Below are 27673 nucleotides of genomic sequence, written 5' to 3'. Positions count from 1 at the left end.
ATTTTTTCTTTCTTTTCTTTCTGGCTTGTTTAGCTCTCCTTCATCTTTTAAGCCACACTATTTGAAATTGGTGGAAAGAGCATGTTTTGAAAGGTGTCCCGAGAGACGGAGGGTAATCTTGTCAGGTCTAACGGTTTGGAGCGCCAGCCCCGTGCCAGGTAAGGCGGGTCACCGGGCAGCGTCACGGCCCTCTTCTGCCTCGGGGTCTCTCCACGGAGGGCGCCCTGCGGCGACAGCTTTCGCGGGTCGCGGGCACGGCGGTCGGTACCTGCTAAGGACGAGATGCCTTCCGGCCACCGGATAACTTGGGACGGTCCCTGATTTGCCCGCTCCCTGTTCTGCAGCATCTTTGGCTCACTCGGAAGTGAAAACATGCAGCTAAATTATTCCCGCTGACGCCTGAACAGTGTTCCTAAAAGGGATCTGCAGTCAAAAGGCGCCGCCTTCCGGAATTTAGGTGAGAAAACCTGCAGTGATTAATTTTATCCACTAGGTGTCACCCATGCCCATAGTTATAGAAGACGACAGTGACCAACTGTAGACGTGGCTAAAACTTTCCTTATTGAAGTTTAGTAACCCAAGCAAACTTTACAGGTGGCTCGTTGGTCTAGGGGTATGATTCTCGCTTAGGGTGCGAGAGGTCCCGGGTTCAAATCCCGGACGAGCCCTGTGTTTTATTCTCTCTCAGTCAGCTGGCCCCATAAAGTCACAGATTTTCTGTGGGTGGACATCCCAATAAAACCACGGATTTATTCATGTTAAACACCATCGCACAAAGTAAGCACCGTCTGAAGTTAGTATGCGAGTACCATCTAATGAACCATTATTTCAAATATATGTATTTCATCTTTAGGCAAAAATGCTCTTTGTCATGGTATTACATTATAAGGATACATATCAGGTGCTACCACATATCATGTAGTATTTCTTTTACATAAGCATTATTTTAAGTCAACCACCTTTTCACTTTTGCAGTTCTTTGTTATTATCCAGGAATTGTTCATTCAGGACAGGCATATTTTAACAGTTTCACATAACCCTCACTTTGTAAGCGCAGGGGCCAGCAGATGGGGCGAAGGTCTTGTCACATAATAAAGCCTGGGCTCCGTCATTCAAGCCTGAGCTCACTGAACCCTTCTGTGTGTGCGTGGGGGTGGGGAACTCGATGGTGTAGCCTCTCGGGAATGAATTTCTCCACAGGGATTTGCAATCGTGTCTGCATATTAGAGTCACCTGTGAAACTTTTTTAACCATCCACTGCTGAGTCAAGCTTTCTCTCTCTCTCTCTTTCTCTCTCTCTCTCTCTCGATGGAGTTTTGCTCTTGTTGCCCAGGCTGGAGTGCAGTGGTGTAATCTGGGCTCGCTGCAACCTCCACCTCCCAGGTTCAAGAGATTCTCCTGCCTCAGCCTCCCAAGTAGCAGGGATTACAGGCCTGCACCACCACACCTGGCTAATATTTTGTATTTTTAGTAGAGACAGGGTTTCACCATTCTGGCCAGGCTGGTCTCGAACTCCTAACCTCAGGTGATCCACCCACCTCGGTCTCCCAAAGTGCTTGGATTACCATTGTGAGCCACCATGCCCAGCATAGGAATGGTTATTTTTCAGAAAAAAAGCTCCCAAGATGTAACTGGAATTGCCCTGGGGGCTACATATACTACCAAGTTCCTCTACAGGCCACAGCCAGAGACCATGCAGGGCGGGGTTACTCTATAAGAACCCTGTGTCCTACTCTGCGTTCCTCAGAATCACCCCCTTCTAGCTGGTCCTTGATCTTCCCTAGTTACGTTTTCTTTTGGGTACAACCATGTGCCAAATTATTTTGCCTCTGCAATCCTCCTTACTTTCCAAGCCACAGAAATGGAATGTGGTATGAGCAAGAAACTCAAAGAGGGAAAAGACAGCCTAGTGGTTCACTCTGCTTATTTGAGAAGGGTATGTGGCTGCGTGTGTTGGGGGGAGGGAGGCTTTCACTGTCTATGCAACGGCTAGATCCTCAGAACACCCTCTTCATCTCTATTCCCCCGCTACCAGTGGGGTATTCAGTGTTTACATCCTACAGTTCAGCCAGATGTGTCCTGACTCATCTGATGAACAAGAACTAGAAATCGCAGGTATTTTTCACTTAATTCCTAGCTACACTGTTGAGTATTTAACTTCTGCTACTTCCTCAGATATTTAGAAGAACTATGAAACAAATAATCTTGGAATTATCCTTTATTCCTCTCTCTTACAACTCATGTTCAATCCCTTAACGAATGATGTTGGCTCTGTCGTCAGAATATTTCCAGAATTCAAACATTTCTCACCACCTCCTCCACCACCACTGCTCTAGTCGAAGCCATCACCATTTCTCATCTGCCCTATTGCAGCAGCCCTTTAGCAGGTCTCTCTGTTTTGTCCTTGTGCCCTCAAATCTATTTTCCACAAAGTAGTCAGAATGACTCTTTCAAATCCTAGGAGCTTGTTGTTTCTCTGCTTACAACCCTCTGTGCATCTCTGTCATGCTCAGGGTTAGGTTCTAGCCCCAGCTGAGGGCTGAGGGGAGTGGGTGGACGTGGGGCCGGGAGCTGGAAGAACACTCAAGAGACAGCAGGTAAACGAGACATGGCTTTCTTCAGCAGCCCCTTCACAGGGTCAGTGTTACATTTATACACTACACAAACGATAGTGACTGAGAGCCAGGTGGGAGCTTCTTTATGTTGTGCCTACATGGCTATGATTATATAAGATATGGGACTGTGCGTTTGTGCCCCAATCCCGATGAGTCATCTAGGCTGTTTACCTTGGCCTATGCCTGCTGCCCTATGCCTGCTTGACCGCACACAGCCATGTTCCTCACACTCCACCCCCTAGGACTAGGAATCCTTTTGGTGGGGACCCGTGCACATATGACACATCCTGGACCCATAGGCCACAGCCACAACACAGAGAGGAACAACCTACCACTAATATTCCTACTATGCTACCTATGATTATGAGAGCCCAATGTAGGCCAGAGCCCAAAGACGCCCACTGTCTCTGCAGGCGGTCATCAGTAAGGTGCTCAGTCACCTTAATCTCCTATGACACCCCTTGTAAAGCTGCCATTGTATTCCGGTGATTGTCAGGGATAAATGTACAACATTGTGTCCCTACAAGGGCACAGGTGCCACCTTGGGCAGCTGTGACTATGTCTAAGGCCGTCCGGTTTTGCAGCGCCACCTTCCTGATCTGATCAACTTCATCAGTTAACCAAAGGAGCACACCTCAGGCCCGAGCTGTGTGGTCTGCAAAGGCTGCAACCTCCTTTTCTACAGTAATGACGCCTGCTCCAGGGATCGTCATTGCTAAGGGATAGAACCACCAGGGGGCCTGCTGCACTGGCAAAAAGCTGGAACACAGTGGCTCCCAGTTATGCCGCGACTAGTCAATGTGGGAAGCACAGTGGCAGGCACATAGGGCCAACCCCAGGTACAATGTCCAGTCCAATTGGCTGGCAGATAGGGCCATCCTGTGTCCCCACAGACCCATAAACTCCCAGGGGGCACAAAGTCCATGCGGGCCTGGCCTTGGTAAGGCCGCTTGTTCCACCACACCCTTGGTGAGGTGACACATGTTATATTTGCACAAACCTCAGTAGGCAACCATCCCACAGTGACTTTACCCCAGTGCTGCTCTATACATTGTGATACCTGCAATGGGGGCACGAAGTGTTCTCCCATTAGCCAGCCCCATCCATCATGGACACTAGGAGTCAGCCAGGGGGCAGGTTTGCCATAGGTTTTGTGATGTCCTCTATCCAAAGCCCGCCCTGTGGCATCCCACCCATTGTCCGTGGGACCCCAAGCTTCTAGCCATGTCCAGTTCTTCACAGAAGCAGGACACACGTTCCAGGGCAAACCGTCCGCAGCTGCTGCTGGAAGGGTGGAGCAGATCCAACAGTTGGAGACATTGGTCGCATCAGCGTAGGTGTGGGCCCAGTCCATAGTGCTGTGGGAGCGTGTCAGCCTGTAGCCAGAACAACAAAGCAGGCACAGGTATTAACGGGTAAATCACGTCCCTCAGGCAAAATACAGGCTAACTTTTCTTTTTTGTTGTTTTTTTGAGACAGAGTTTCACTCTGTTGCTGAGGCCGGAGTGCAGCGGCACGAGCTTGGCTCACTGCAACCTCTGACTCCTGGGTTCAAGCAATTCTCCTGTCTCAGCTTCCCGAGTAGCTGGGATTACAGACATGCGCCACCACCCCTGGCTAATTTTTTGTATTTTTAGTAGAGACGGAGTTTCACCATGTTGGTCAAGCTGGTCTCGAACTCCTAACCTCAGGTGATCCACACGTCTCAGCCTCCCAAAGTGCTGGGATTACAGGGATGAGCTACCGCGCCCGGCCAATACAGGCTAACTTTTCTTCTCTGGGTAGCAATGCAGCTGCCAAGGGCTTCTGCCGTGGGTGATGACACCACACCTTCTCAGCTCCCCATGGTTCTTTTGGGGCTTGTACCCAAGCCAAAGTCACAGGGAACTCAAAATAGGCCACATAGACAGTACATATATAGGAGGGTCCCTTCCCTGGCCGGTTCCCCTATGAATGGTCAATCGTGGAGGTCACACATTAAATACCCAAGGAGTCACATGTAGGTCATACTGCAGATGTTCCCCCCAGGGGGCCACAATAGCTAACCATCTGCAATGGGGTGCTTGGAGGGTTCATGGCCAACACCAGCTTTTCTGTTCCCCTGCCTTCAGGGGCGTTGGGGCAGGCAACAATAGATTATTACCATTTGTCCCCATACCTGGTCAGAGGATGGCATCCTTGGTGTGTATCTGTAGCTGGATGGGGATGGTGGCCCAGGGTAACAGGGTCTCCACCAGGGCTGGGCCACCTTTTCGTGGTCGCTCGTTTGAAATTTTAACACAAAATTTTAAGTGATGGTAGGGTAGATGCCCTTAACCAGATGGCAAATGTGTTGCACTGGCCCCTGATCAATTCCTTGCAAGTAATCGGTCCAACCTGGGTGTGGATGTCTGTGCTGCCCTAGTCTGGGGGGTTGTTACCCATGAATGCACCCACGCTGCTATTGGGTAAGTCGTTCGCACAGCGACCGCATCCCATTCTGTCAAGCTCTCACAGGCCTGAAGAGCAACATACACAGCAGCTACATGCTTCTCTATCAGTGAATACTGGAGCTCAGCTCCCTTCCGCAGCTGGGACCAAAAACCTATTGGCGTAAAGTGCTCCATGCGCTGCCATAGGCCCCAGCTGAAACCATCTGTAGTCACATGTACATCAGGTTCAGATGGGCACCCATGATCAATTCCTTCTAAGTAGCTGGTCCAACCTGGAACTCCAGCCCTGCAAAGATAGGGGAGCAACATGCAACTGTAACCCATTCTTCAGGAATCCGTTATATTGCTCAATCATGCCAGCGGCTTGTGGGTTATAAGAAACATGAAATCCCCATTGTATGTCCATCTGCTGTGCCCACTGTTGTCCCTGCTGTCCAGTGAAATGTGTTCTATCACTTTCAACAGCCAGGGGACAGCCATATAAGGCACATAAGTGTTGCAGGGCTCAAATGGTGTGTTGCTGGTCAGCCGCCCTGCAAGGGTAGGCAAAAAACAAGCCAGTGGCTGTATCTACAGGCATATGTGTAGCCCTGTGATTTTGGCAGTGGCCCACTGGAATCTGTTTCCCATCTGGTTAAGGGCATCTGGCCTAGTTGCTGTGTTACACTGGGCAGTGCCTCCATTTGGGGTATGCCTGAGCACACGCTGGGCACTTCCAGCAGGACTCCAAAATGTCCTGCAACGGCAAAGACAGACTCCAGTGCCTACTGACCTGTTGCATTCGCTTACTCCCTGCATGTCCCAGTTTCCTATGTAGCCACAAGGCTACATCTTGTGTAGGTGCTGACTCTCACCATCAGACCCTGGCCAAGGCATCTGCCTCATCATTAACGGAGGTGGCCAAGGACACATGACCTGACACACGACAGATAGTTACATCTTTCTGATGACCTATTTCCCAGAGGTCGTTCCACGTGGTTTGGCCCAAATGGGCCGATGGCCTACAAGCCAATTCTGTAACTTCTAGGTAGTCAGCCACAAAGTTAAGCCTCGACAGACTGCTCAGCTATTGGTGCAAAGTACTATAGGCGACTCCTTCTTAGTAATCACCGTCCACACCCCTCAAAGTTCAGCCCTTTCGCTGCTTTGTCTGCACCCGTTATCAAACCATATGGTATCGGTGCTAGGCTGGACTGCTACAGCAGTCCAGGCAGCAGTAGCACCCCGGCTGGACCTACTTGTATACCGTGCCCCATCAGGAATGGGAGGGCGCCCTTCTTTAAATGGTGATGGCTCAAGGTCTGGGGTGCCTCAGGTCCCATGGCCTTATCTTGCGTTAGGACTACAGGCCCTAAAACCTCTTGTAACTCTGCTGCTAATAGACTTGTACTTAGTATACTCTGCTGTTCTAAGGCACCCCGCTTTGCTAATGGGGATGTCTGTGCTGCCCCAGTCTGGGGGGTTGTTACCCATGAATGCACCCACCCTGCTATTGGGTAAGTCATCCACACAGTGACTGCAACCCTTCCTGTCAAGCTCTCACAGGCCTGAACAGCAGCATATATAGCAGCTAAATCCTTCTCTATCAGTGAATACCGGAGCTCAGCTCCTTTCCACAGCTGGGACCAAAAACCTATTGGCATTCTAAAGAGCTCCATGCGCTGCCGTAGGCCCAGCCGAAACCATCTGTGGCTACATGTACATCAAGTTCAAATGGACACCCCTGATCAATTCCTTGTAAGTCCGGTGCTTGCTGAATGGCCTGCTTGGCAGCCGGAAAGCTTGTTTCAGTCTCATCATCCCAATCCCAGGTAGCCCCCTTTTTTGTTAACTGGTACAACAGTTTTATCATTTGAGTCAAATGGAGCACAAATACCTGCCAATACCCCAAGAGGCCCACAACAGTCTGCAGTTGCCTCACCGTGGTGGGTCGGAGGCATGCCTGGATTTTATCAATGACAGCCTCTGGTATGGCGTTTGTCTTATCTGATCAAACAACTCCCAAGAATTTGGCAGACAATCCGGGCCCTTGGACCTTGGATTCGTTGACATACCAACCGCATGCTGCCAACTCTTGCCGCAAGAGGGACACTACTGCTTCTTAATCTGCAAGAGAATCAGAGGTTAACATGGTATCATCAATGTGATGAAACAGACAGACCCCTTTTGGACATTTCCAGGCATCTAAGTCCATGGCAACAAGACCATGATAAATGGTGGGGCTATGCACACAGCCCTGTGGCAGCACAGTGAAAGTCCATTGTCACCCTTCCCATGTGAAGACCAACTATTTCTGGCTCTCTGGAGCAATGTCGATGGAGAAGAATCCATTAGCTAAGTCCACTACAAAGTGGTACTGTCCCAGTTCCATTGTCAGGTAGTCCCTCAAATCCATGGAATAGCTGCATGCAGTGGGGGTGTCACCTTATTCACTCCTGGTCATCCACTCTCATCCTCTAAGTCCCATCAGGCTTTCCAACTGGACATACCAGGGAACTGTAGGGGGTATGGATGTCCCACACTATTTGCACCTCCTCTAACTTCTTAATCATCTCAGTTATCTCTGTATACCCCTCTGACAAATGGGATTGATGAATGGAGATAACCTGTTGGGGTTGTGGCAGAACTTGGGGCTGGTGACATGTATAAGCCTACGCAGTACCGGCCTTACTACACGAACCTGGAGTCTGAATTCTCTGGCCATGGTGTGTAAGTCCAGACCATGCAAAATGTCCACCCCCAGAATATATTCAGGTATAGGAGAAACATATATAGTGTACAGGCTGGAAGCCAAGATGCAGAGACACAGGTTTCACTTTCACTGACTGGCCCCCATAACCATCAATGAATGCAGCTTTTCCCCGAAACTTACCTGTGTTCCCATAAACAAGACTGCAGTCTGAACCAGTATCTACCAGTGCTAGGATCTGCTGTACATTGGTGGGGGATTAGTGGATTGCCAGTTCCACATGAGGCCGCCAGTCGTCCGGCCCCCCAACCAAGCCAAGCACTTCAGCCAGTTTCTAATCAAACAGGAAGGGCCCGGTCTCTTCACCCATCTGCAAATAGTCCTTGAGCTGCCGTGTCCGGGCAGGCCTGGGCTGAGCAACAGTATTTTGCCCCCTCGGCTATTATCCGTAATTGCTGCTGGGGGGACAATTGCCTCCACAGAGCCAACAGCATTCCATTGGGTTTCCTGTCAGTTTCTTCCCAGCAAGCCCAGCTGCAAGCAAATCCAGCCACATCTGCATACGGGTCACCCGCTGGGGTCCCTTTTTATTTCGTGGGGTGGTTACCTGTGCAGGGGGCATCTTCCCCTTCTTTATAGCGCGGATTCCCCAGTCCCGCTGATGGCCTTCTGCCTCCTCGAGGGCTGCCATAGCAGTAGTCACTTCCTCTATGCGGCACCCCACATATGGAGTAAGAACAGCAGCTAGACAGCCAAAAGCACTCGGAGGCTGCCAGCCCAGCATAAGATCCCTCATTTGGCAGATAAAATGTTCATCATCTAGCCTCTAGGTAATCAGATCAAACATAGCCTGCCGCATACCCATCTCCAGGGATACTTGTACCAAATCAGCATATGATGGCCATTTACTCACAATTTCCGGTATCTCTCCGGCATCATTCCTAATAGTCCATATGGCGGCCATCAGCCCCTCGATTAACATGTGTTCACCTTGCCCTTGTGCCAACTGTCGGCACAGCTGCAGCCACTGATGAAGCGAGGGGTGATTATGATAGAAGCCAGCTTCTCCATCTCGGAGGCAGAGCGAGAAATGCTGTCAGCCCCTCATCCCCAAAATGGGGTAGACAGGCAAGGAGGGGCTCCGCTGGGTGCTCCCTGCATTGCTTACCTAACTCCTGCAACTCAGTGGGAGTATAAGCACTATAAGAGGTGTATTCCACCACTGTGGGGGAGCCTCTGGGCTCTCCCCTCGGGTCCCATCAGGGGCTCATGTTCTACCTTCTGGTGGATCACAGGACAAGCCCGCAGCAGAGGAGCCTCCTCCTCAGGATCAGACCAAGCGGGAGTGTCCCGCCTGGAGGACCGGCTCAAGGTCATGCCAACAGCTGTTTCCCGCTCCTGCTCCAGGCTGTTTATCTGAGCCTCTAAGTGCTCTGCTTGCACCTGGAGGTCCTTTACCCCCAGGTTTTGCTCCAAGCTGTGCATTTGGGCCCCCAGGAACCCAACTTACGCCTGAAGGTGCTTTAGCTGTGCCGTGTCCCGCAGGGACTGAGCCTATACTTCATGCAGTACAGTCAGCAATGCCCATCCAACTCTGCTGGCGAAGGTGCACCCCTTCTTGGTGCTGTGAGCTTCCAATTGCTTCAGTGCCTTCTTCACACTCGCGGGAGACCCGTTCACTGCCTCCCATGTTTCCACTGGGGCCCATCCAAGCAGCGCCTCTGCCACCGGGTACCACAGCTCATGCTGAGGCCACATAGTCTGGTTCTCTCACTATGGAGTGTTCCTTACTCCACTCACCTTCCCCATTCTGCCTGGTGAACCTATGCATCCTTCGTTTCCTTAGACAAGCCTTCCCAGAAAACCCAGAATAAGTGAAGTAGTCTGTTTTGCTTGCATAAAGCCCTGCAATTTCCCTTGTGGTCCTTATCATTAACATAATACATTTATTATATTTCTTAGCTTTAAAAAATTGTCTGACTGTTTCATGAGGGCAGAGACAACATCTGTCTGCTTTCCTGTAGAAATCTCTGTTCTAAGCACAGTGCCTGGAATACAATAAATGTTCAACAACTATTTGCTCAATAAATATTGAGTAAATGAAATAATATATTTTCATAGCCAAAAAGAGCTATATTTTGCTCTTCATAATATCAGAGAGCTTTTCTTTATAAAGCTCATTCATCTTTTTGACGGTTACTTTAGTAGAACCAACAACAACAATAAAAAAAAAAAAAAAACCTTGAGTTGGGCTGGGCCTGGTGGCTCATGCCTGTAATCCCAGCACTTTTGGGAGGCCGAGGCAGGAGGATCACTTGAGGTCAGGAGTTTGAGACTAGCCTGGCCAACATGGTGAAAGCTTGTCTCTACTGAAAATACAAAAATTAGCCAGGCATGGTGGTGCACGCTTGAAATCCCAGCTACTTGGGAGGCTGAGGTGGGAGGATCTCTTGATCTGAGGAGGCAGAGGTTGCAGTGAGCTGAGATCACACCACTGCACTCCAGCCTGGGCAATAAAGCAAGACACCATCTCAAAACAACAAACAACAAGAACAACAACAAACAAACAGAAACCTTGAGTTGGAAGAAAGCCCAAAGAGTTGAGGGAACTAAAAAGAGGAGTGCATGGCAGGAATCTGAAGATGGAGAGAGAGTGGTTTCAGGAGAGGCCATCTATGCAAGGCCTGGTAGGCAGAGGTGAGGACTGTGGTCATTATCTTAAGACTAATGAAAAGCCATTGACACATTTTAGATGGAGAAAGTGGATATCACATAACTGGATTTGTGTTTAAAAAAGATTACTATGGTGCAGTAGGGTTGACAAGGTGTGAAATGAAGGATTTGTATGGTACCCTCATAAGCCCCTGGGCACTATTCCAAACCCCCTACTACTACCTCAGCTGTCCCCTTGTCCAGGTGAAGTAGACAGACTGGGGCCTGTACGTGTCCAGAACAAGCTGCTGGAAACGTGGCTGAGCCCCTGGGAGCTACGTTTCAGCTTTCCAATACGCAAGCATAGGGCCCTGCTTCAGAGAACGGTGTAGTCTCAGGTGCTTTTCACCTCTAAAACTGAGTTGTTTTCACTTCCTCCATCTCACCAATTCTGCCAACTCCCGGTCACTTTCAAAGGAGGCCAGTGAGACCCATGGAATGAAGCTCAGGGTCACAGAGCTAGTTAGTGGCAGGGCCCGTGTCAAGCCAGGAATCCAGCTTTCACAACTCTCGGCTCACTGCTTATTCTGCTCTAGTTAGGTGGTTATGAAAAGGGAGTTTCTGGGTTTTTTTTTGTTTTTCTTGGAGACGGAGTCTCACTCTGTCACCCAGGCTGGAGTACAGTAGCACAATCTTGGCTCACTACAACCTCCACCTCCCGGGTTCAAGTGATTCTCCTGCCTCAGCCTCCTGAGTAGCTGGGACTACAGGTGCACGGCACCACACCCGCTAATTTTTTAATATTTTTAGTAGAGGCGGGGTTTCACCGTGGGAGTTTCTGTTTTTACCACATCTGGGTTCTTTAGGACCTTCGTGATTATTTGGGGTCAGGGGACAATTATGTTATTTCAAGCCTGGGAGTGCTATGAAAGATATGAATGTCCGGGAGGTGCCATACGGGAAGGCTGGCTAATGGTCCTTCCTCAAGGAGAATTCAAAGGGAACTGTTGAGGGCTTAGCCTGGGAACACACAGGAGAAGCCAGATAAGCTATGATCAAAGCATTCTCAGAAGTGGAAAACTGAAGGCAGGGTCCTACCCAGAAGCTGTTAGAAAGACAGGCTTAGGCAAATTTCCCTTAGCCTGGTCTTCCTTGGGCTACTGCCTGGTGGCAATCATTTCAGAGACACAAGGAAAGTTATAAAGCAAAAAATGACTTGTTTTTCCGCAAGGGAGAACAGGACTTCCCATGTGCATAGTACAGGGCTGTCACTGCAGGGCTGAGATTGATGGCTTCGTCAGAACATGTCCTGCCCATGATCAGGAGCAGCTTGTTCTGGACACGCACAGGCCCCAGTCTGTCTACTTCACCTGGACAAGGGGACAGGTGAGGTAGTAGGACGGGGTTTGGAGTAGTGCCCAGGGGCTTATGAGGGTACCGCACAAATCCTTCATTTCACACCTTGTCAAGAAAACAGCTCTGCAATTGCCAAAAGTAGACAATGAACCCTCCAGAGTAGGGGTGTCTCGTGCCTTTTTTCCCCAGTAGTAAGTGTTCCCGATTTAGGAAGGTGTCCCTTCGACCGAATGCCAATTCCTAGGCAAGTTCACAGAACTGCTCCACCACACTCCTGAGTCAGAGCTCCCCCTTCAGGGTCTGGTACTCAGGTTCCAGCTTCCAGGTTGCTACTGCTCCCCTGCACTCCAGGCTGGGAGGCAGAGACCACCTCATATTCCCTCAGGGTAGGGGAAAATAAAACTTGTCGCCAGAGCATTGTCATCTTAGGAGAACGGTCATTGAGTTCATTTTAATTTAGCTCAGAACTTTAGTTTGTAAAAGCAGAGTGAGATCTTATAAATAGTCAAATTCTTCCTTTATTCTTTTTTATTACCCCCATTTTAGAGCTGAAGCAATGCAGACCCTGAGCAGTGACATGACTTTCCCATGATCACACCGCTACTCACTGGCAGAAGAGGGGAAACATCTGACATCTTTCACCCATTCATCCACTCCACAAACATTTTTTGATCTCTTCAGAAATACCAGGCAGTGTGCTAGAGAGAACAAGCACATTCCTCTTGCTCTCCAGAGGCCCGCACCATGTAAGGAGAAGGCCAGATAAACCTCCTGTAGCACCACATAGGAAGTTATGTGCTGGAACCACACAGAAAAGCTTCTTGTAGATACTCAAGGAAGAGAGGTGGGTGGTTAGCTTAAGAAAGGGTTCCTGGAGGGACTGATAAAGTCCCACCGCCTTTGCATTGCTCTTAGAAATATTTCTCGATATGTGAACTTACATTGGGTGACTAAGAGTGTGTGTGAACCAGCCTAGATTTCCTCATGAGCAAGGCCTACTTCTACTGCTAGAAACTCAGGATATCATCTGACTCTTTTCATCACCAGAGTAGGAGATGAAAATGGTTCGGGGGGCTCCTTAGTGAAAATAAACAGAAAAGGAAAGAAATCGGGTCCCAATTCAGAGGCACTTTCAACCTTTTAGTCTTAAGAGAGGTGCTCAAAGGTAGCTTCTGGGTGATAGAGAAGTAGGAAAAGGCCAGAAAAATCGTGGAGTTAGGGGAGCACCTTTTGCTTTAAATGACCTTCCTGCATCCAAGGTCTTCCCAGCTCCTTCACTGCCAGTCACACTCCTGGGCCATGCTGCCATTTTGTAGATTTCAAAAGTATTCAAAGAGTAGGTTTCAAATGTTCTCACTATTAAAAAAGGATCTGCACTATTAAAAAAGTAATGCATATGTTAATTTGCTTGATATTATCATCCCACAATGTACTATATATGTCAAAACTTCACATTGAACCTCATAAATATATACAATTATTATTCATCAATTAAAAATAAAAATCTAAATTAAAAAAAAAAGTCTGAGTACATAACCTGGTAGGTTTCCACTCCATAATATAGTTGAATTAGTCCTTAATATTTTCCTAAAGTGTTTTATGTTTTCAGAAAAGTATATATGAATAATTCTGTTTCTGAATGATGGTGTGAATGGAATCTGAAATGCTCACCTTGAACTGTTAAGCCGAGAAGAAATCACCATCTAAGTTCTTTAAGTCACTGGATTACTGATGATGGCTTTGTTTTCTTGTTTTGTTTTTGTTTTTGTTTTTTTTGAGATGGAGCCTCACTCTGTTGCCCAGGCTGGAGTGCAGTGGTACCATCCCGGCTCACTGCAACCTCTGCCTCCTGGGTTCAAGTTATTCTCCTGCCTTGGCCTCCGGAGTACCTGGGATTACAGGCACACGCCACCATGCCCGGCTACTTTTTGTATTTTTAATAGAGACACAGTTTCACCCTGTTGGCCAGGGTGGTCTCCAACTCCTGACCTCAAGTGATCCACCTGCCTCGGCCTCCCAAAATGCTGGGATTACAGGCATGAGCCACTGCGCCCGGCCTGATGATGTCTTTGTTACAGCAGCTTATCCTTACCCTGTGCACTCTTCCCAAAAGCTTCCAGCTGTGCATCCTTTCCTTCTCACTGGCCCCACATGAATGGGATTACCTTGACTGATTCAGGGCCCAGCAGATTCACACCCAGATCCCCAGCAGGTTCCCTTGAAGCTCATGGTTATATGGGGAACTGGTAGATTCTCAAACAATATTAGAGCTTGGTCAGAAAGGCAGAAAGGGAAAACCTATAACGGCTAGGACTGCTCTGATCATCCTATTTAAATTTGCACAACAGCAGCTGGGTGCAGTGGCTCACGCCTGAAATCCCAGCACTTTGGGAGGCCAAGATGGGTGACTTGCTTGAATCCAAGAGTTCCAGACCAGCCTGGGCAACATAGCTAAACTCCATCTCTACAAAAATACAAAAATTAGCCAGGCACAGTTGTGCACACCTGTGATTCCGGCTACTCAGGAGGCTGAGGCATGAGAATCGCTTGAGCCTGGGAGGCTGAGGTTGCAGTGAGCCGAGATTGTGCTACTACACTCCAGCCTGGGCAACAGAGTGAGACTCTGTCTCAAAAAAAAAAAAAAAAAGTGCACAGCACTTATTATCCACTAAAACACTAAAGTATTGATCATGTTTATTTTTCATTGTCTATCTCCTTCCACCAGATGTAAATTCCATGAGAGCAGGAATTTAATTTTTAGAAAATACTTATTTGCGAATATACATAAAAGTAGAAAGAATAGAATAATAGATCCTATTACACTTTTCCTCCTAAAAGCAACAATTATGAAAAATTTGCCACATTGATTTTTTTTCTCTCTTCCTGTTTTCCTCCTTCCTTTTTCTTCCTTCCTTTCTTTTCTCTTTATTTCTTGGAAGAAAATACATGATATCATGTTATTTCACTCTTAGAACTTTTGAATATTATCTCCAAAAAATAAAGACATTTTCTACATAATTATAATTATTATATCTTATAAAAGTAAAATTATGTTCTTAACATAATCTGATGCCCAGTCCATATTCACATTCAAGTAAGATTCAAAATCTGAATATTCTTTTAATCTGTAACAATTTATCCCTCTTTGTTTTTGTGTGATACACTTTGTGAAGAAACTGGTAGAATGTCACATAATCTGGACCTGTCTTATTGCTTTCTTGTAGTATTATATAACTTGTGCCTCTTTTCCCTAAATTTCCTATAATCTGGAAGTTAAATCTAAGGCTTAATAAACTAATCTGCTCAATTCTTTGGCAATATTACTGGGTAAACAGTGCTGTGCACTTGCTATGGTACCATATTAGGTGGCACATCATAACTCACCTTCTACTTCTGTTTGGGTGGTGGCAACCAGATCTTCCATTGCAAAGTTCCCCATAGCCTCTCTTTCTGTGTGTGTGTGTGTGTGTGTTTTGTTTGTTTGTTTTTTGTTTTGTTTTTGAGATGGAGTCTTGCTCTGTCACCCAGGTTGGAGTACAGTGGCGTGATCTCAGCTCACTGCAAGCTCCGCCTCCCGGGTTCACACCATTCTCCTGCCTCAGCCTCCCAAGTAGCTGGGACTACAGGCGCCCGCCACCACGCCCTGCTAACTTTTTGTATTTTTAATAGAGGCGGGGTTTCACCACGTTAGCCAGGATGGTCTCGATCTCCTGACCTCATGATCCGCCTGCTTCAGCCTCCCAAAGTGTTGGGATTACAGGTGTGAGCCTCTGTGCCCAGCCTTATATAGGCTCTCTTTTAATAATTTTACCACTCAGCAAATGCTTTTTGCCTGGCTTAATAATTTCATTAATGATTATAAAATGGCGATTTTCTCATTTTATTATTCTTTACATGTTTATTCGTTGTCATTGTTCTCTAAAGAAGAGCTTTTCCACAGCACATGGAAGTGATTTGGTTGCCCAGGAATGTAGTTTCTGAAGGAACGGCAGAATAAATGTGCAGTTCTTCTATTTTCATTACCCATTTTCATATTGAGGTACTGATTAGAGCCAGTGGTGGGGACAGGGACCTTTGTCTTTTCACTGCTGTGTCCCAAGGGCCTCAAAGAGTGCCTGGCACAGGTAGTGTTTAATAAATATATGTTGAGTTAAATAATACGTGAATGATAAAAGACCCTTACAATAGGTGACAAAAATCCTTTATATAGTAGGTGTTTGAAAAAAGTCACGTCTTACTACAACAAAGGGTCAAGATTCTGGATCTGAACTCTGTATTCTAGGTGTTTTTACCAGAGAAGTGAATGAGAATGTTTGTCCCTTAGTTAATGCCGTTGGCCACTACAGGTGCCACAGAAAAAAGAAGGAATAAGAACAATACGCTGTCCAGATTCCCTTGGAAATCTGGGGAGGAAGAGGGAACTTTATAATGGCGTGAGTTGAAATTCTCCCCAGTGAGAATTAATTCTAAGCCAAAAGACTCAGAATTAGATTTAATTTTTCTTTCTTTCTTTCTTTCTTTTTTTTTTTTTTTGGTGGGGGATAGAATCTCACTCTGTCACCCAGGCTGGAGTGCAGTGGCACAATCTTGGCTCACTGCAGCCTCTACCTCCTGGGTTCAGGTGATCCTCCCACCTCAGCCTCCCAAGTAGCTGGGACTACAGGCATGCACACCACCACGCCCCACTAATTTTTGTGTTTTTATAGAGATGGGGTTTCACCATGTTGCCCAGGCTGGTCTCAAACTCCTGGCCTCAATTGATCTGCCTACCTCGGCCTCCCAAAGTGCTGGGATTACAGGCATTAGCTACTGCGCCGATTCTCAATTAGTGTTAATTTGATATAGAAGCAATACTGTGATATTTTGTTAGAGTCTACACCCAGGAGTGGGATTAAAAGGTCTCAGGTCAAAAACCCTTAATTTTACCAAACATTTTCAGATTACTTTCTAGTATTGCCACGCCAATTTTTATGCCCAGCAATGTTTTTACCAGCACTTGATATTATCTGTTTTTCTAATTCTTGATAACCATTTTTGATAATCTGATGGTTATAAACTATTTCTTTTGTGATTTTAGCTTTCATTTCTTTGCTTACTAATGAAGTGGAGCATTGCTTCTTACCCATTTTGACTTCATCTTCTGAAATTGGCTTTTCTCTGACAATTTTTTCTCCCCCAGGGGTTTCCTGTCTTTTTAGGGCTGACAGGAAGGAGTTCCTTATACGTAGATGCTAATCCTTATGGGGTTTTAGGCATTACAAATATTTTCTTCCAGGCTGCCACACTAGTTAACATTTGGACTCGGCCTCAACTCCTTTTGCAGTGTAATACTCTAGGGATAGGTTTAGTTGCCTCCTTTGGGGAAAATCTTTGTAACAGGGATTGCTTCTCTGCCTGTACACTTAGTGAAGTATCTGTACTTCAGCTACTTGGAAGTTCTGGCAGGAAATAATGAACGCGTTACAGTACATAGATATACTTCTCTGTATACATTGGAATTGTTTCTGCAAGATGTACAAAATCAAATTTTGTTAATTGAAAATTATGTCAAAAATTAAGCATGCACTTATATCTTTGTGACATTGGGTAACACGTATCCAAAACAGGATAGTTCGAATTCTGAAAGGACACCCAGAATGGACATTTTTGGAAAGTAAATATATTCTCCTGGTTGCTCATTGTCACAATTTGAAATTTGGCTTTCGTTTTTGTATAGAGAGAGAAGCATTTTTTGAAGGCTTCTCCAGTATTCTGTTTTTCCTAGATAATTTTTTACTCAGCAATCATTTTCTTCCTGCCAGTTAGAAAGAAACAGATATGCACAGAGGAGATTTTGTACCTGTCTCTCCAAAAGAGAAATGACTTCAGGGCATGAAGTAGTAAAACTAAGTCCATTTGCCCATTCCTATATCAACTCACTGGGAGATGATAGCAACAAAAAGAATTCTCTGGTCTCAATACTTTGAACCACTATCTTTTTACTAAACCCTTATCCACTAATCTCCCATGTAGGTTTCCCATGTATACCATGGTTCAGTGGTTCCCAAGTTTTGCTATATATTAGAATCACTTGGGGATCCTTTAGGAGTCCCCAACCCAGATCACACACAATATCAATTAAAGCAGAATGTATCAAGGTGGAAGCCAATATTTTTTTAAATCTCCCGTTGATTCTACCGTTCAGCAGTTTGGGAACTATCTCCATACTCCTCAAGAGCCCAGGTATTTATCAAGATTAATGTTATTGCCAGGGAATTGTTTTTGTCCTGTGCTAGACACCACGTGGAAATGAAGCTTGCTAAAACTGAAATTCAAGGCCGGGCGCGGTGGCTCAAGCTTGTAATCCCAGCACTTTGGGAGGCCGAGACGGGCGGATCACGAGGTCGGGAGATCGAGACCATCCTGGCTAACACGGTGAAACCCCGTCTCTACTAAAAAATACAAAAAACTAGCCAGGCGAGGTGGCGGGCTCCTGTAGTCCCAGCTACTCCGGAGGCTGAGGCAGGAGAATGGCGTAAACCCGGGAGGCGGAGCTTGCAGTGAGCTGAGATCCGGCCACAGCACTCCAGCCTGGGCGACAGAGCCAGACTCCGTCTCAAAAAAAAAAAAAAAAAAAAAACTGAAATTCAAGTGTTTGGCACTGACAGGATGGGACTCTTGCTTTCCTTCCCACTTCCTATCTCCACCTTAACCTTTCTGCAACTCATTTATTTGTCAATGAAATGAAAAATTTCATATATTTGTCATAAGGACTGATTGAAAATTTAGAAAGGAGGCAGTACTGTGGCTGGTACACACTGGCCTTCACTAAATGTTCTGAAAAGTCCTCACTTGTTTAATGAGGACACATTCGGGACCTGCCTTACCTGACTCTCTTGCTGAAGGTAACTTCTCTTCCTCCCCAGCGGTGCCCAAGCACACCCTCTGCAGGTCCCTCCCTTTTTCTACTTTGGCCCTCCCCACATTCAACAGGCTCTCTATCAGTTATTGTCAGGGAACAGCAAGACACAAGCGATTTTCTCAAATCCACGATCAAAAGGCTATGTTACCTGTGAGAACGACCAGAAAAATGACAGGTGAGAGGAGCTAGCACAGAGCCAAGCAGGACTGACAGAGGGAGGGACTTGGAAGGAACTGGGAAGAATAGATGAGAAGAAGGTACTAAAATCATGTGCAATTGGGTGGAGTTAAGGTTGAGAAATTACAGGAAAGAAGGTTATTCAGCAATATGAATAACCTTGACCACCTTCTATATGTCCAGCTCTGTGCTGAGCACTTTGAAGGATTTGAGAACTAGGAGATGTGGTCAAAGATGCTGTCAAAGAACTTGTAGAAACAAAACAAATACAACAGGAATAATTTAGAGAACTGCTCAATACCGAACTCTGAGAGCTGACATGGTCAGAAAAGGCTTTCTTGGGGAACTATGCCTCCAGCTGGATCTTGCAAGGTCAGTGTGATTTTAATTAGTGGAGAGAAGGAAAGAAAATATTCCAAGGATGGGGGAGCAGCCAGGGGTTGCAGCAGGAGGAATCTGACTGTCCTTTGCTACTTTCTATCTTCCCTTACTCAACAGCAGTTAAAGCCAAAGATGTGAAGTCACTCTTACCTCTGATGATAATAATGGTGATAATTTTCTTGGTGCTTCTGTTCTGGGAAAATGAGGTGAACGATGAAGTAGTGACGTCAACCTTAGAACACTTGCATGTGGACTACCCTCAGAATGATGTTCCCGTTCCTGCAAGGTACTGCAACCACATGATCATACAAAGAGTCATCAGGGAACCTGACCACACTTGTAAAAAGGAGCACGTCTTCATCCATGAGAGGCCTCGAAAAATCAATGGTATTTGCACTTCTCCCAAGAAGGTAGCTTGCCAAAACCTTTCGGCCATTTTCTGCTTTCAGAGTGAGACAAAGTTCAAAATGACAGTCTGTCAGCTCACTGAGGGCACAAGATACCCTGCCTGCAGGTACCACGATTTCACCACAGAGGGGTTTGTTCTTGTCACTTGTGATGACTTGAGGCCAGATACTTTCCTGGGCTATGTTAAATAACTCAAGATCAGCTCCCGAGTCTGAGATCTCTTCTCTCAATGGCATTGGAGCTGGCTGTACCTGAGGCAGACCTGAACCCTGGACATGGGGCAATGCCTTGAGTGGAAGGGGAAGCCACTGGTAATTAATTTATCCTTCCTGTATTGCTTAGTTGGGATTGTTTTATTCTGCTTCAATAAAAGAATCTTTATTGAATTAAACCATAAATTCTACATGTGTTTCAATTTTTTGTCCCTTATCTCTGGGTCGTTTGATGAGAGACAAGACTGAGATTAAGATAAAGTGAATGAGCCACTCACTTTAGATGCAAAATTTAAGAGGGCACCAAAAGACCAAAAACCTAGTAACCTAGATGAATATATTTGATTTCAGTATTTTCTTTTTTTTTTTTGAGACGGAGTCTCGCTCTGTCACCCAGGCTGGAGTGCAGTGGCCGGATCTCAGCCCACTGCAAGCTCCGCCTCCCGGGTTCACGCCATTCTCCCGCCTCAGCCTCCCGAGTAGCTGGGACTACAGGCGCCCGCCACCTCGCCCGGCTAGTTTTTTGTATTTCTTAATAGAGACGGGGTTTCACCGTGTTAGCCAGGATGGTCTCGATCTCCTGACCTCGTGATCCGCCCGTCTTGGCCTCCCAAAGTGCTGGGATTACAGGCTTGAGCCACCGCGCCCGGCCGATTTCAGGATTTTCTTTTTCTTTTTCTTGTTGCCAGGCAGGAGTACGATGGCGTGATCTCGGCTCACCGCAACCTCCGCCTCCCGGGTTCAAGCGATTCTCCTGCCTCAGCCTACCAAGTAGCTGGGATCACAGGCGTGTGCCACTGCGCCCGGCTGATTTTGTATTTTTAGTAGAGATGAGGTTTCTCCATGTTGGTCAGGCTGGTCTCAAGCTCCTGAACTCAGGTGATTCGCCCACCTCGGCCTCTCAAAGTGCTGGGATTACAGGTGTGAGCCACAACGCCCAGCCTTGATTTCAGTATTTTAAAAAAATCAAACTTAATGCAAAAATCTTGGATGCTCAAAATATCTATCACAAAATTTTGAAGATCCAATCTGACAAGGCTAAGATTAGGGTCAGATGAGTTATATGAGTAACATGTAGTGCAGGGTCAGATCCTGGTATTTACAATTTTAACATTTGTTCATCAGTGATTATTTTGCATTAAATTTATTTTCTGGCCAGGTGCGTTGGCTCACACCTGTAATCCCAGCACTTTGGGAGGCTGAGGCAGGTGGATCACTTGAGGTCAAGGGTTTGAGACCAGCCTGGCCAACATGGCGAAACCTTGTCTCCACTAAAAATACAAAAGTTGGTCGGTTGTGGTGGTGCATGCCTGTAACCCCAGCTACTTGGGAAGCTGACACAGGAGGAGCGCTTGAACCTGGGAGGTGGAGGTTGCAGTGAGCCAAAATCGTGCCATTGCACTCCAGCCTGGGCAACAGAGCAAGACTCTGTCTCAAAAATAAATAAATAAGTTAATTATTAATTAAATATTTTCTAAAATTGGTGCATTAAAATATTATTTATCTTGATTATTGAGTTTTTTGGCACCCTCTTAAATTTTGGTCTTAGAGTGAGTGTCTCATTAACCTCAGCCTAATCCTAGCCCTACTGCTAGCTGTAGAAGCAACAGAGATCACCTCTTAGGGTTTTTTTAAAGATAGCATATACAACTCAAGGAGCATCTGTTTCTGTTCAGCAGCTCCCTTTTTGGCTTCAAATAAAGAAAGGAGCCTGACTGATCTGAAACCATTTCCCTTAAAGACTTTACAGAGACACAGATAAGGATTTCCCAGGAAGGGATTGCAACTCTCAGAGCTCAGTGATCTCCTCTTTGCATCTCCAGAAGGAACAGAGCGGACTTTGAGCCAGACTACTAACTCTTTTCTCTTTTCAGTTCTTACAATTGGACTTACTGCTTAGTTTCCCCACATTCAGCAATAGGCGTAGCATCCTTTCAGCTGGAAGGAGAAGGAAGAGAAAGAGAGGCTTCTAATTCTGGGAATTTCATGAAGTCCTCTTCTTCTCTATTCATTAGTTTCCCTGTCTGTAAAGCGAGGATCTTGAATTAGATAACGTTTCAAGTTCTTTCCAAGTCTATTAGTCTATAATTCTATTTCTTAGGTAGTATAGAAAATGGCTATATTATAGCCATTGTTGGAGGGGAGAATTTGTATTGTGAGGTAGTAAGAAATGAGGGGCGATTGGCAAATAAAGGCCAGATTATGTTGCCACTAATTCTGAGCTATGGCATTTCAATCCTGTATGTGAGAGCTAGAGACTCATGCAGTGACCTAGAGCAGGCATGAGTGGGTCACAGGCTTTGGAGAGCACTCTCTGTCCTGATCTTTTCAGTTGAGAGACTTCAGCTGTTCATTGCTCATTTGGACTTAGTTCAAGGTCATATCAAAGAAGAAGGTGCACTTATGCTAGTTGTTAGCTCTGTCTCTTGTAACCATCAAGTTCTATGTGATTGATTAGATTTAAGAGGGGGAGGTGGGGGGATAATCGTAAGTGAAGGACAGTTTGCAACCTTGTGAGCAGGCAACGCTTACTCATCTCATGGCTTCTTCCATCTTAGGTGGCTGTTTTTCAGCTGAGTTTTATTTTCTAGTTCTCTGTGGTAATTCTGTTGTCATTGTTGTCTCCATATAATTTTGGGTGTCACCAGGTAAACAGAGTCCTCAGCATCTGAATAGAAACTTAACAGGAACAGGTAGGTGGTCCCTAGCATGTGATTTGTTGGGTCTTGGTAGCATCATTTTCTGGGCAAAACTCTGAAGTGGATGAAATGCATCCTTTAGGTTCCTACATCTATTTTCTGAATTCCGAGTCCTTTTCCTATCCCTCTCCCTAGGTTTCATTGTCTTTTCCTTCCTTTTCAGTGCTTTTTCTCCCCTTCCTCACCAAACTTCCTCTTTTCTAGTTAAGTATATAAAAGTATAACTGAGATGAACCAATAGGATCTATCCTCAGAGTAATTTCATTCAACAGGGATCAACACCAAATTCAAATGAATTATGACATTTTAGACATTTGTAGTTTGGGTGTGTGTGTATCTATATTTATCCATCTGTATCTAAATATGTATATACATATATATATTATACAGATACATAGAATCAGAGTCTCACTCTGTTGCCCAGGATGGAGTGCAGTGGTATGATCAATGCTTACTGCAGTCTCAGATTTTTGGGCTCAAGAAATCTCTCCCCTCAGCCTCCCTAGTGGCTGGGACTATAGGCATGTGCCACTACAACTGGCTTTTTGTTGTTGTTGTTGTTGTTGTAGAGATGAATTCTCACTATGTTGCCTAGGCTAGTCTTGAACTTCTGGCCTCAAGTGATCCTCCTGCATTGACCTCCCAAAGCAATGAGACCACAGGCATAGGTGACTGTGCCCGGCCAGGTATATTTTTTTAATGGGCACCTCTTAGCAGTTTCAGATAAAACCTAGGCAGCTGTGAATGCTGCCCACTTGAAATACATGTCTCAGAAAGACCGGAAATTTCTGCCCTGCTCTTCCTCCTGTTTTTTTTTTTCTCCTCCTGGTCTTTCTGTTTCCCTGTTATCACCTTACTACTGATGTCAATGGCATAGGATATAGAAGTTTAGGAAACAAAATAAATTCCCTATAAATCCCTCATCCTTTCTCCCTTCAAAATGCATCAGGTCTTTTGTCAAGTCATCCTTGGGCACACACACCTGGATGCATATACTTAATTATTAATAATCTATCAATAATCCATTAACCCAATTAAGGCTTATGTATTCTTGGTGCTAGGTTTTTGCTCTAGTTTCTCACACATACATTTTAAATTCAAATACAATATTTTAAAAGTTCATACATAATAACATCAAATGAGTAGTATAAGAAGGGAATGATTAGAAGTTCAGAGAAGTTGGAAATGGGTTTAGTAGACTTAAGCGGTGATGAAATGTGTAAAATAAAGAATGAGATCTGAACTGGGCTTTGAAGGATTTCAAGAGACAGAAAAGTATAGCCATTCAAGAAAGAAGCTAAGTGGGAAAGATGGCATAGGGTATATTAAAAAAAAAAAAAAAAAGAGAGTAACCCTGATTGACTAAGGCAGGTTTGTGTAGCAAAATAATGGAAAATAAATCCTGATAGGCAGATTGAGATTAGAGCAAGTAGAGCATTGGCTACTGGGCTCAGGGGATCAGACTTCCTACTGTGAGCAAAGAGGAATGTTTCAAAAATTCTGAGTGTCATTGCAAGTTATGTTTTTAGAAAAGTAGTGTATAGAAGAAATTGGAGGGTCAAGAAGGGATGATTAGGAGGGAAGTAAGGGTAATAATGTAGGAGATCAATGTAGAAGGGATGGAGGCTATAGAGGTGGAAGATAAAAAAGAGGAAAATAGAATCATTCTAAAGAGAGAGAAAGAATTATTAACTTAAATAACCATTCTTTCGGGATTTACCAGGATTGACCTCAAGTAAAGGATTTTATATACTAGTAAAGTCATGTTATGTTGTTAACAAATAGTGTTGAGAAATTAGTGTGTGTGCAGTAATTATACACACTGAATAAAACCCAGGCAGCTATGAATGCTGTCCACTTGAATTACATGATTCAGAAAGACTGAGAATTTCTGCTCTGCTCTTCTTCCTGTTTCCTTAACATCTACTCTTTAGCACGATGGTAAACTCTTGATTATTTATAAACTGGAGGAGTGAAGAACCCAAAACTGTGGATAATTCCATTAAAATTTATAACTGATCCTGGAGTGCAGATTCTTTATTAATCTACAGTTCATTATTTGATTCTGTATGAATAAAAGTATAAATAATTAGAAACTGTGTTTCAGGCTCAAGGAATTTTTAGCCTAACAAGAGGGAGAAAAGATTAACATTAATCGACTAACTAGAAAAATGAAAAAGATCATATAAAATGAAGTGCAACTTAATCTGTGCTGTAGGGTTTCAGAAAACAAAAAAGTCATGGCTGGGTTTTGGTATAAATAGACAGAAAAGATTTCACAGAAGAAGAAGCAATGGTGTTGCCCAGGCCATTGGGATTCTGACTGCCAAATGGACTCTTTGTTCAGTTCTCCCTGAGCTTCCTTGATTCCACATGGTCTCCTGCATTAATCTCATACAATCCTGTCTACCCCTCTGTTGCCCCTCCTTCCCTCAGTTGGACACAACAGCAGAAACTCCCAGGGAACAAACACAATTTCACTTCCAGCTCTGCAACAAAGTGGAATCTTCCTGTACAGGATCCACTTGCTGAAGGAACTTGTCAAGACAGAAATCTTATGACTGAGAATGGGTGGAAAAAGAAGTGAGAGATGGGGAAATGGCGATGTGTGTTTTATTTCGTTTTCAAGTGGCTACCATGTGCCAGGTTCTATATATATGAGGCCATAGGAGATACGGTAATGGTGAGGGATGAGTTGAGTGAGAATTGTGACCCACCATGGAGATTATACACCCCACCAATGAGACGACAGACCAAGGGAAATGGATAAGAAACAAATACTTCGTTGTAGATCTTTAAACATATCACTTTACGTAATTCTCACCATTTTTTTTCAGATGGGGAAACTGGGGTTAAATAAGGTAGAATAAATTATAAGCAGAAAAGCAGGGATTTGAACATGAGTTTTCAGACTCCACAGCTGATCGTGTTTCTATTATATCATAGTTCCATTCACAGATATAAAAATTTTAACCTACATGTAGGGGTTACTCCCAGGAATAACTGTCAGGAGGAAGAAAGAACTACCTCTTTAATCTTCTTCTTATTTTATCTTTCATTTATTGTCTTTACTGCAGAAGAGATTACACTACATCTGAGATGGAGACCTTTCCTCTGCTGCTGCTCAGCCTGGGGCTGGTCCTTGCAGAAGCATCAGAAAGCACAATGAAGATAATCAAAGAAGAATTTACAGAGGAAGAGATGCAATATGACATGGCAAAAAGTGGCCAAGGAAAACAGACCATTGAGATATTAATGAACTCGATCCTGTTAGTTAAAAATACCAGCCTCAGCATGTCCAAGGATGATATGTCTTCCTCATTACTGACATTCAGAAGGTTACATTATAATGACCCCAAGGGAAACAGTTCAGGTAATGACAAAGAGTGTTGCAATGACATGACAGTCTGGAGAAAAGTTTCAGAAGCAAACAGATCGTGCAAGTGGAGCAATAACTTCATCCATGACTCCACAGAAGTGATGCACGGGGTCCACAAGGCCCCCAGCTGCAAGTTTGTACAGAATCCTGGCATAAGCTGCCGTGAGAGCCCAGAACTGGAAAATACAGTGTGTCAACTCACTGCAGACAAACAATTGCCCAGGTGCCAATACCATAGTGTTACCTCATTAGAGAAGATATTGACAGTATTGACAGGTCATTCTCTGATGAGCTGGTTAGTTTGTGGCTCTAAGTTGTAAATCCCACAGAGCTTTAAGACTAGGGTCTTACTAAAGAAGGACCTCTTCATGTTCATTCTTGTTTCTTTCCTTAATATCTACTCTTTAGCACTATAGTAAACTCTTGATTATTTATTCTAACTGGAGGAGTGAAAAATTCAAAATTGTGGATAATTCAATTAAAATTTATAACTGATACTGGCGTGCAGATTCTTCTCTCTCTCTCTCTCTCTCTCTGTGTATATGTGTGTGTGAGGGGGGTGGTGGGGTTGGGGGGGTGTCTGAAACAAACTGAATTTCATCCTAGTTCAGCTATAAAGCCAAGAAACAAGAGTCCACCTAACTAGGCAGAATTAAGGAAAGAAGGCCTAAAGCCAATATGGACAATTAAAAAGTAATTGTACTGCCAATGATACTATTCAGAAAAATAGTGATGAGTGTGACATATATTATTATCACTACTCTCTTCAAAGGGTATGTGCTCACACTTGTGTGAACTGATGTATGCACACAACAAACGGTCTGCCTGTCCTTTAGGAGATGCCAGAGGAAAAAGATCCTTTGGCTTAGCTGTTGCTCTCAGTGTCAATAGCTCCAGCCCTATGCAATCTCCACTCTTCCACCCCCATCTCTATTTCACAGGTTGCAGTAAAGAGAAGAAAATTCTGATTGTAATCTTTATTCAAGCAAAGTCTTGATACCCTGGGGCTGTGGGAGAGGAATGGCAAGCCATGGAAGAATAGAGGAGGCAGAAAGAAAGATGGGAATAGAAAGTCTGTGCCAAGTACCAGGCAGGACTGGTCTTCAACCTTGATGTCTTATGATACTGTAGTTAATTTTGTTCACTACCAGCTATTTGTTTGTAAGCGTTCGTGGTTCATTCTGCATAAAGTATGGGCAGTTATCTTCTTCACTGATGTGTGGCCATATGCTTCTATTCCTCTCCTTAAATCCTCCCTCCATCCTGAGACCCCTCTTTCTTAATGTTCTAATTTTAAATAAATGCATGTAAATGAATGTTATGTCATGGTAACTTCTTTCTTGTACATAATTCTCTATATGTCATTTTCCTCAAACTTTATTATATTTGGTGCAGAATTCTCAATATACTGGAACTGTAAAACATTTACAATCACCCAATATGCAGCATTACAGCAACATTTTTGTACCTTTTAGCTGGCTTTCCCTTGTCAGTGTAGCCGTTGTTTAATCAATGTGGGTTTGGCCAAAGAGGTATATAATTAGGACTCAGTTTGCATTCGGCAGCCAAAGGACAGAGTAATAAAGCAAAATGCTTGGGTCCCAAAGTTCTCTTCTCTGTAGGAGGAGGACTCAGGACCCAGAAAGGAAGATGTGCTTACTAAGTTCCATCCCAAGGGTAGCTCCACATAGCAAGTCTGACACTACCACCTACTCATCAAAAAAAAGGGTGGACTCCATTCACAGTAGAGCAGTCTAAGCAGTCTCCTCTTG

The 27673-nt window shown here is 45.0% G+C and overlaps 1 protein-coding gene and 1 non-coding gene across 4 annotated transcripts; both read left to right on the top strand.

Moving 5' to 3' along the window:
- The first annotated feature begins 151 nt into the window (after positions 1-151).
- Positions 152-27215, top strand: RNASE11 (ribonuclease A family member 11 (inactive)). 3 transcript variants are annotated; one of them, XM_025392468.1, is made up of 3 exons: positions 235-457; positions 19321-19489; positions 25600-27215. In XM_025392468.1, the coding sequence occupies exons 2-3, from the start codon at positions 19359-19361 to the stop codon at positions 26219-26221; spliced, it is 753 nt and encodes a 250-aa protein (XP_025248253.1). In that variant the 5' UTR covers positions 235-457; positions 19321-19358; the 3' UTR covers positions 26222-27215. The 3 variants fall into 3 exon arrangements, with proteins under 3 accessions (XP_025248255.1, XP_025248253.1, XP_025248254.1); XM_025392470.1 differs by lacking the exon at positions 19321-19489 and having other exon boundaries at positions 152-457; XM_025392469.1 differs by lacking the exons at positions 235-457; positions 19321-19489 and adding an exon at positions 22354-22516.
- Positions 597-668, top strand: TRNAP-AGG. The gene has a single exon. It is a non-coding gene; the product is annotated as a tRNA-Pro (tRNA).
- Positions 27216-27673: the final 458 nt, after the last annotated feature.

This window comes from Theropithecus gelada, chromosome 7b (assembly GCF_003255815.1).
Source record: "Theropithecus gelada isolate Dixy chromosome 7b, Tgel_1.0, whole genome shotgun sequence".
Lineage (NCBI taxonomy): Eukaryota > Metazoa > Chordata > Mammalia > Primates > Cercopithecidae > Theropithecus > Theropithecus gelada.
Note: the sequence above shows the minus strand (reverse complement) of the source record. Positions and strands in the feature narration are given on the sequence as shown.

Coding starts and splice junctions, on each gene's coding strand:
- RNASE11 (XM_025392468.1), top strand. CDS start 19,359: ATGATAATAATGGTGATAATTTTCTTGGTGCTTCTGTTCTGGGAAAAT. Junction 19,490..25,599: donor GATGTTCCCGTTCCTGCAAG/GTACTGCAACCA, acceptor TCTTTACTGCAG/AAGAGATTACACTACATCTG.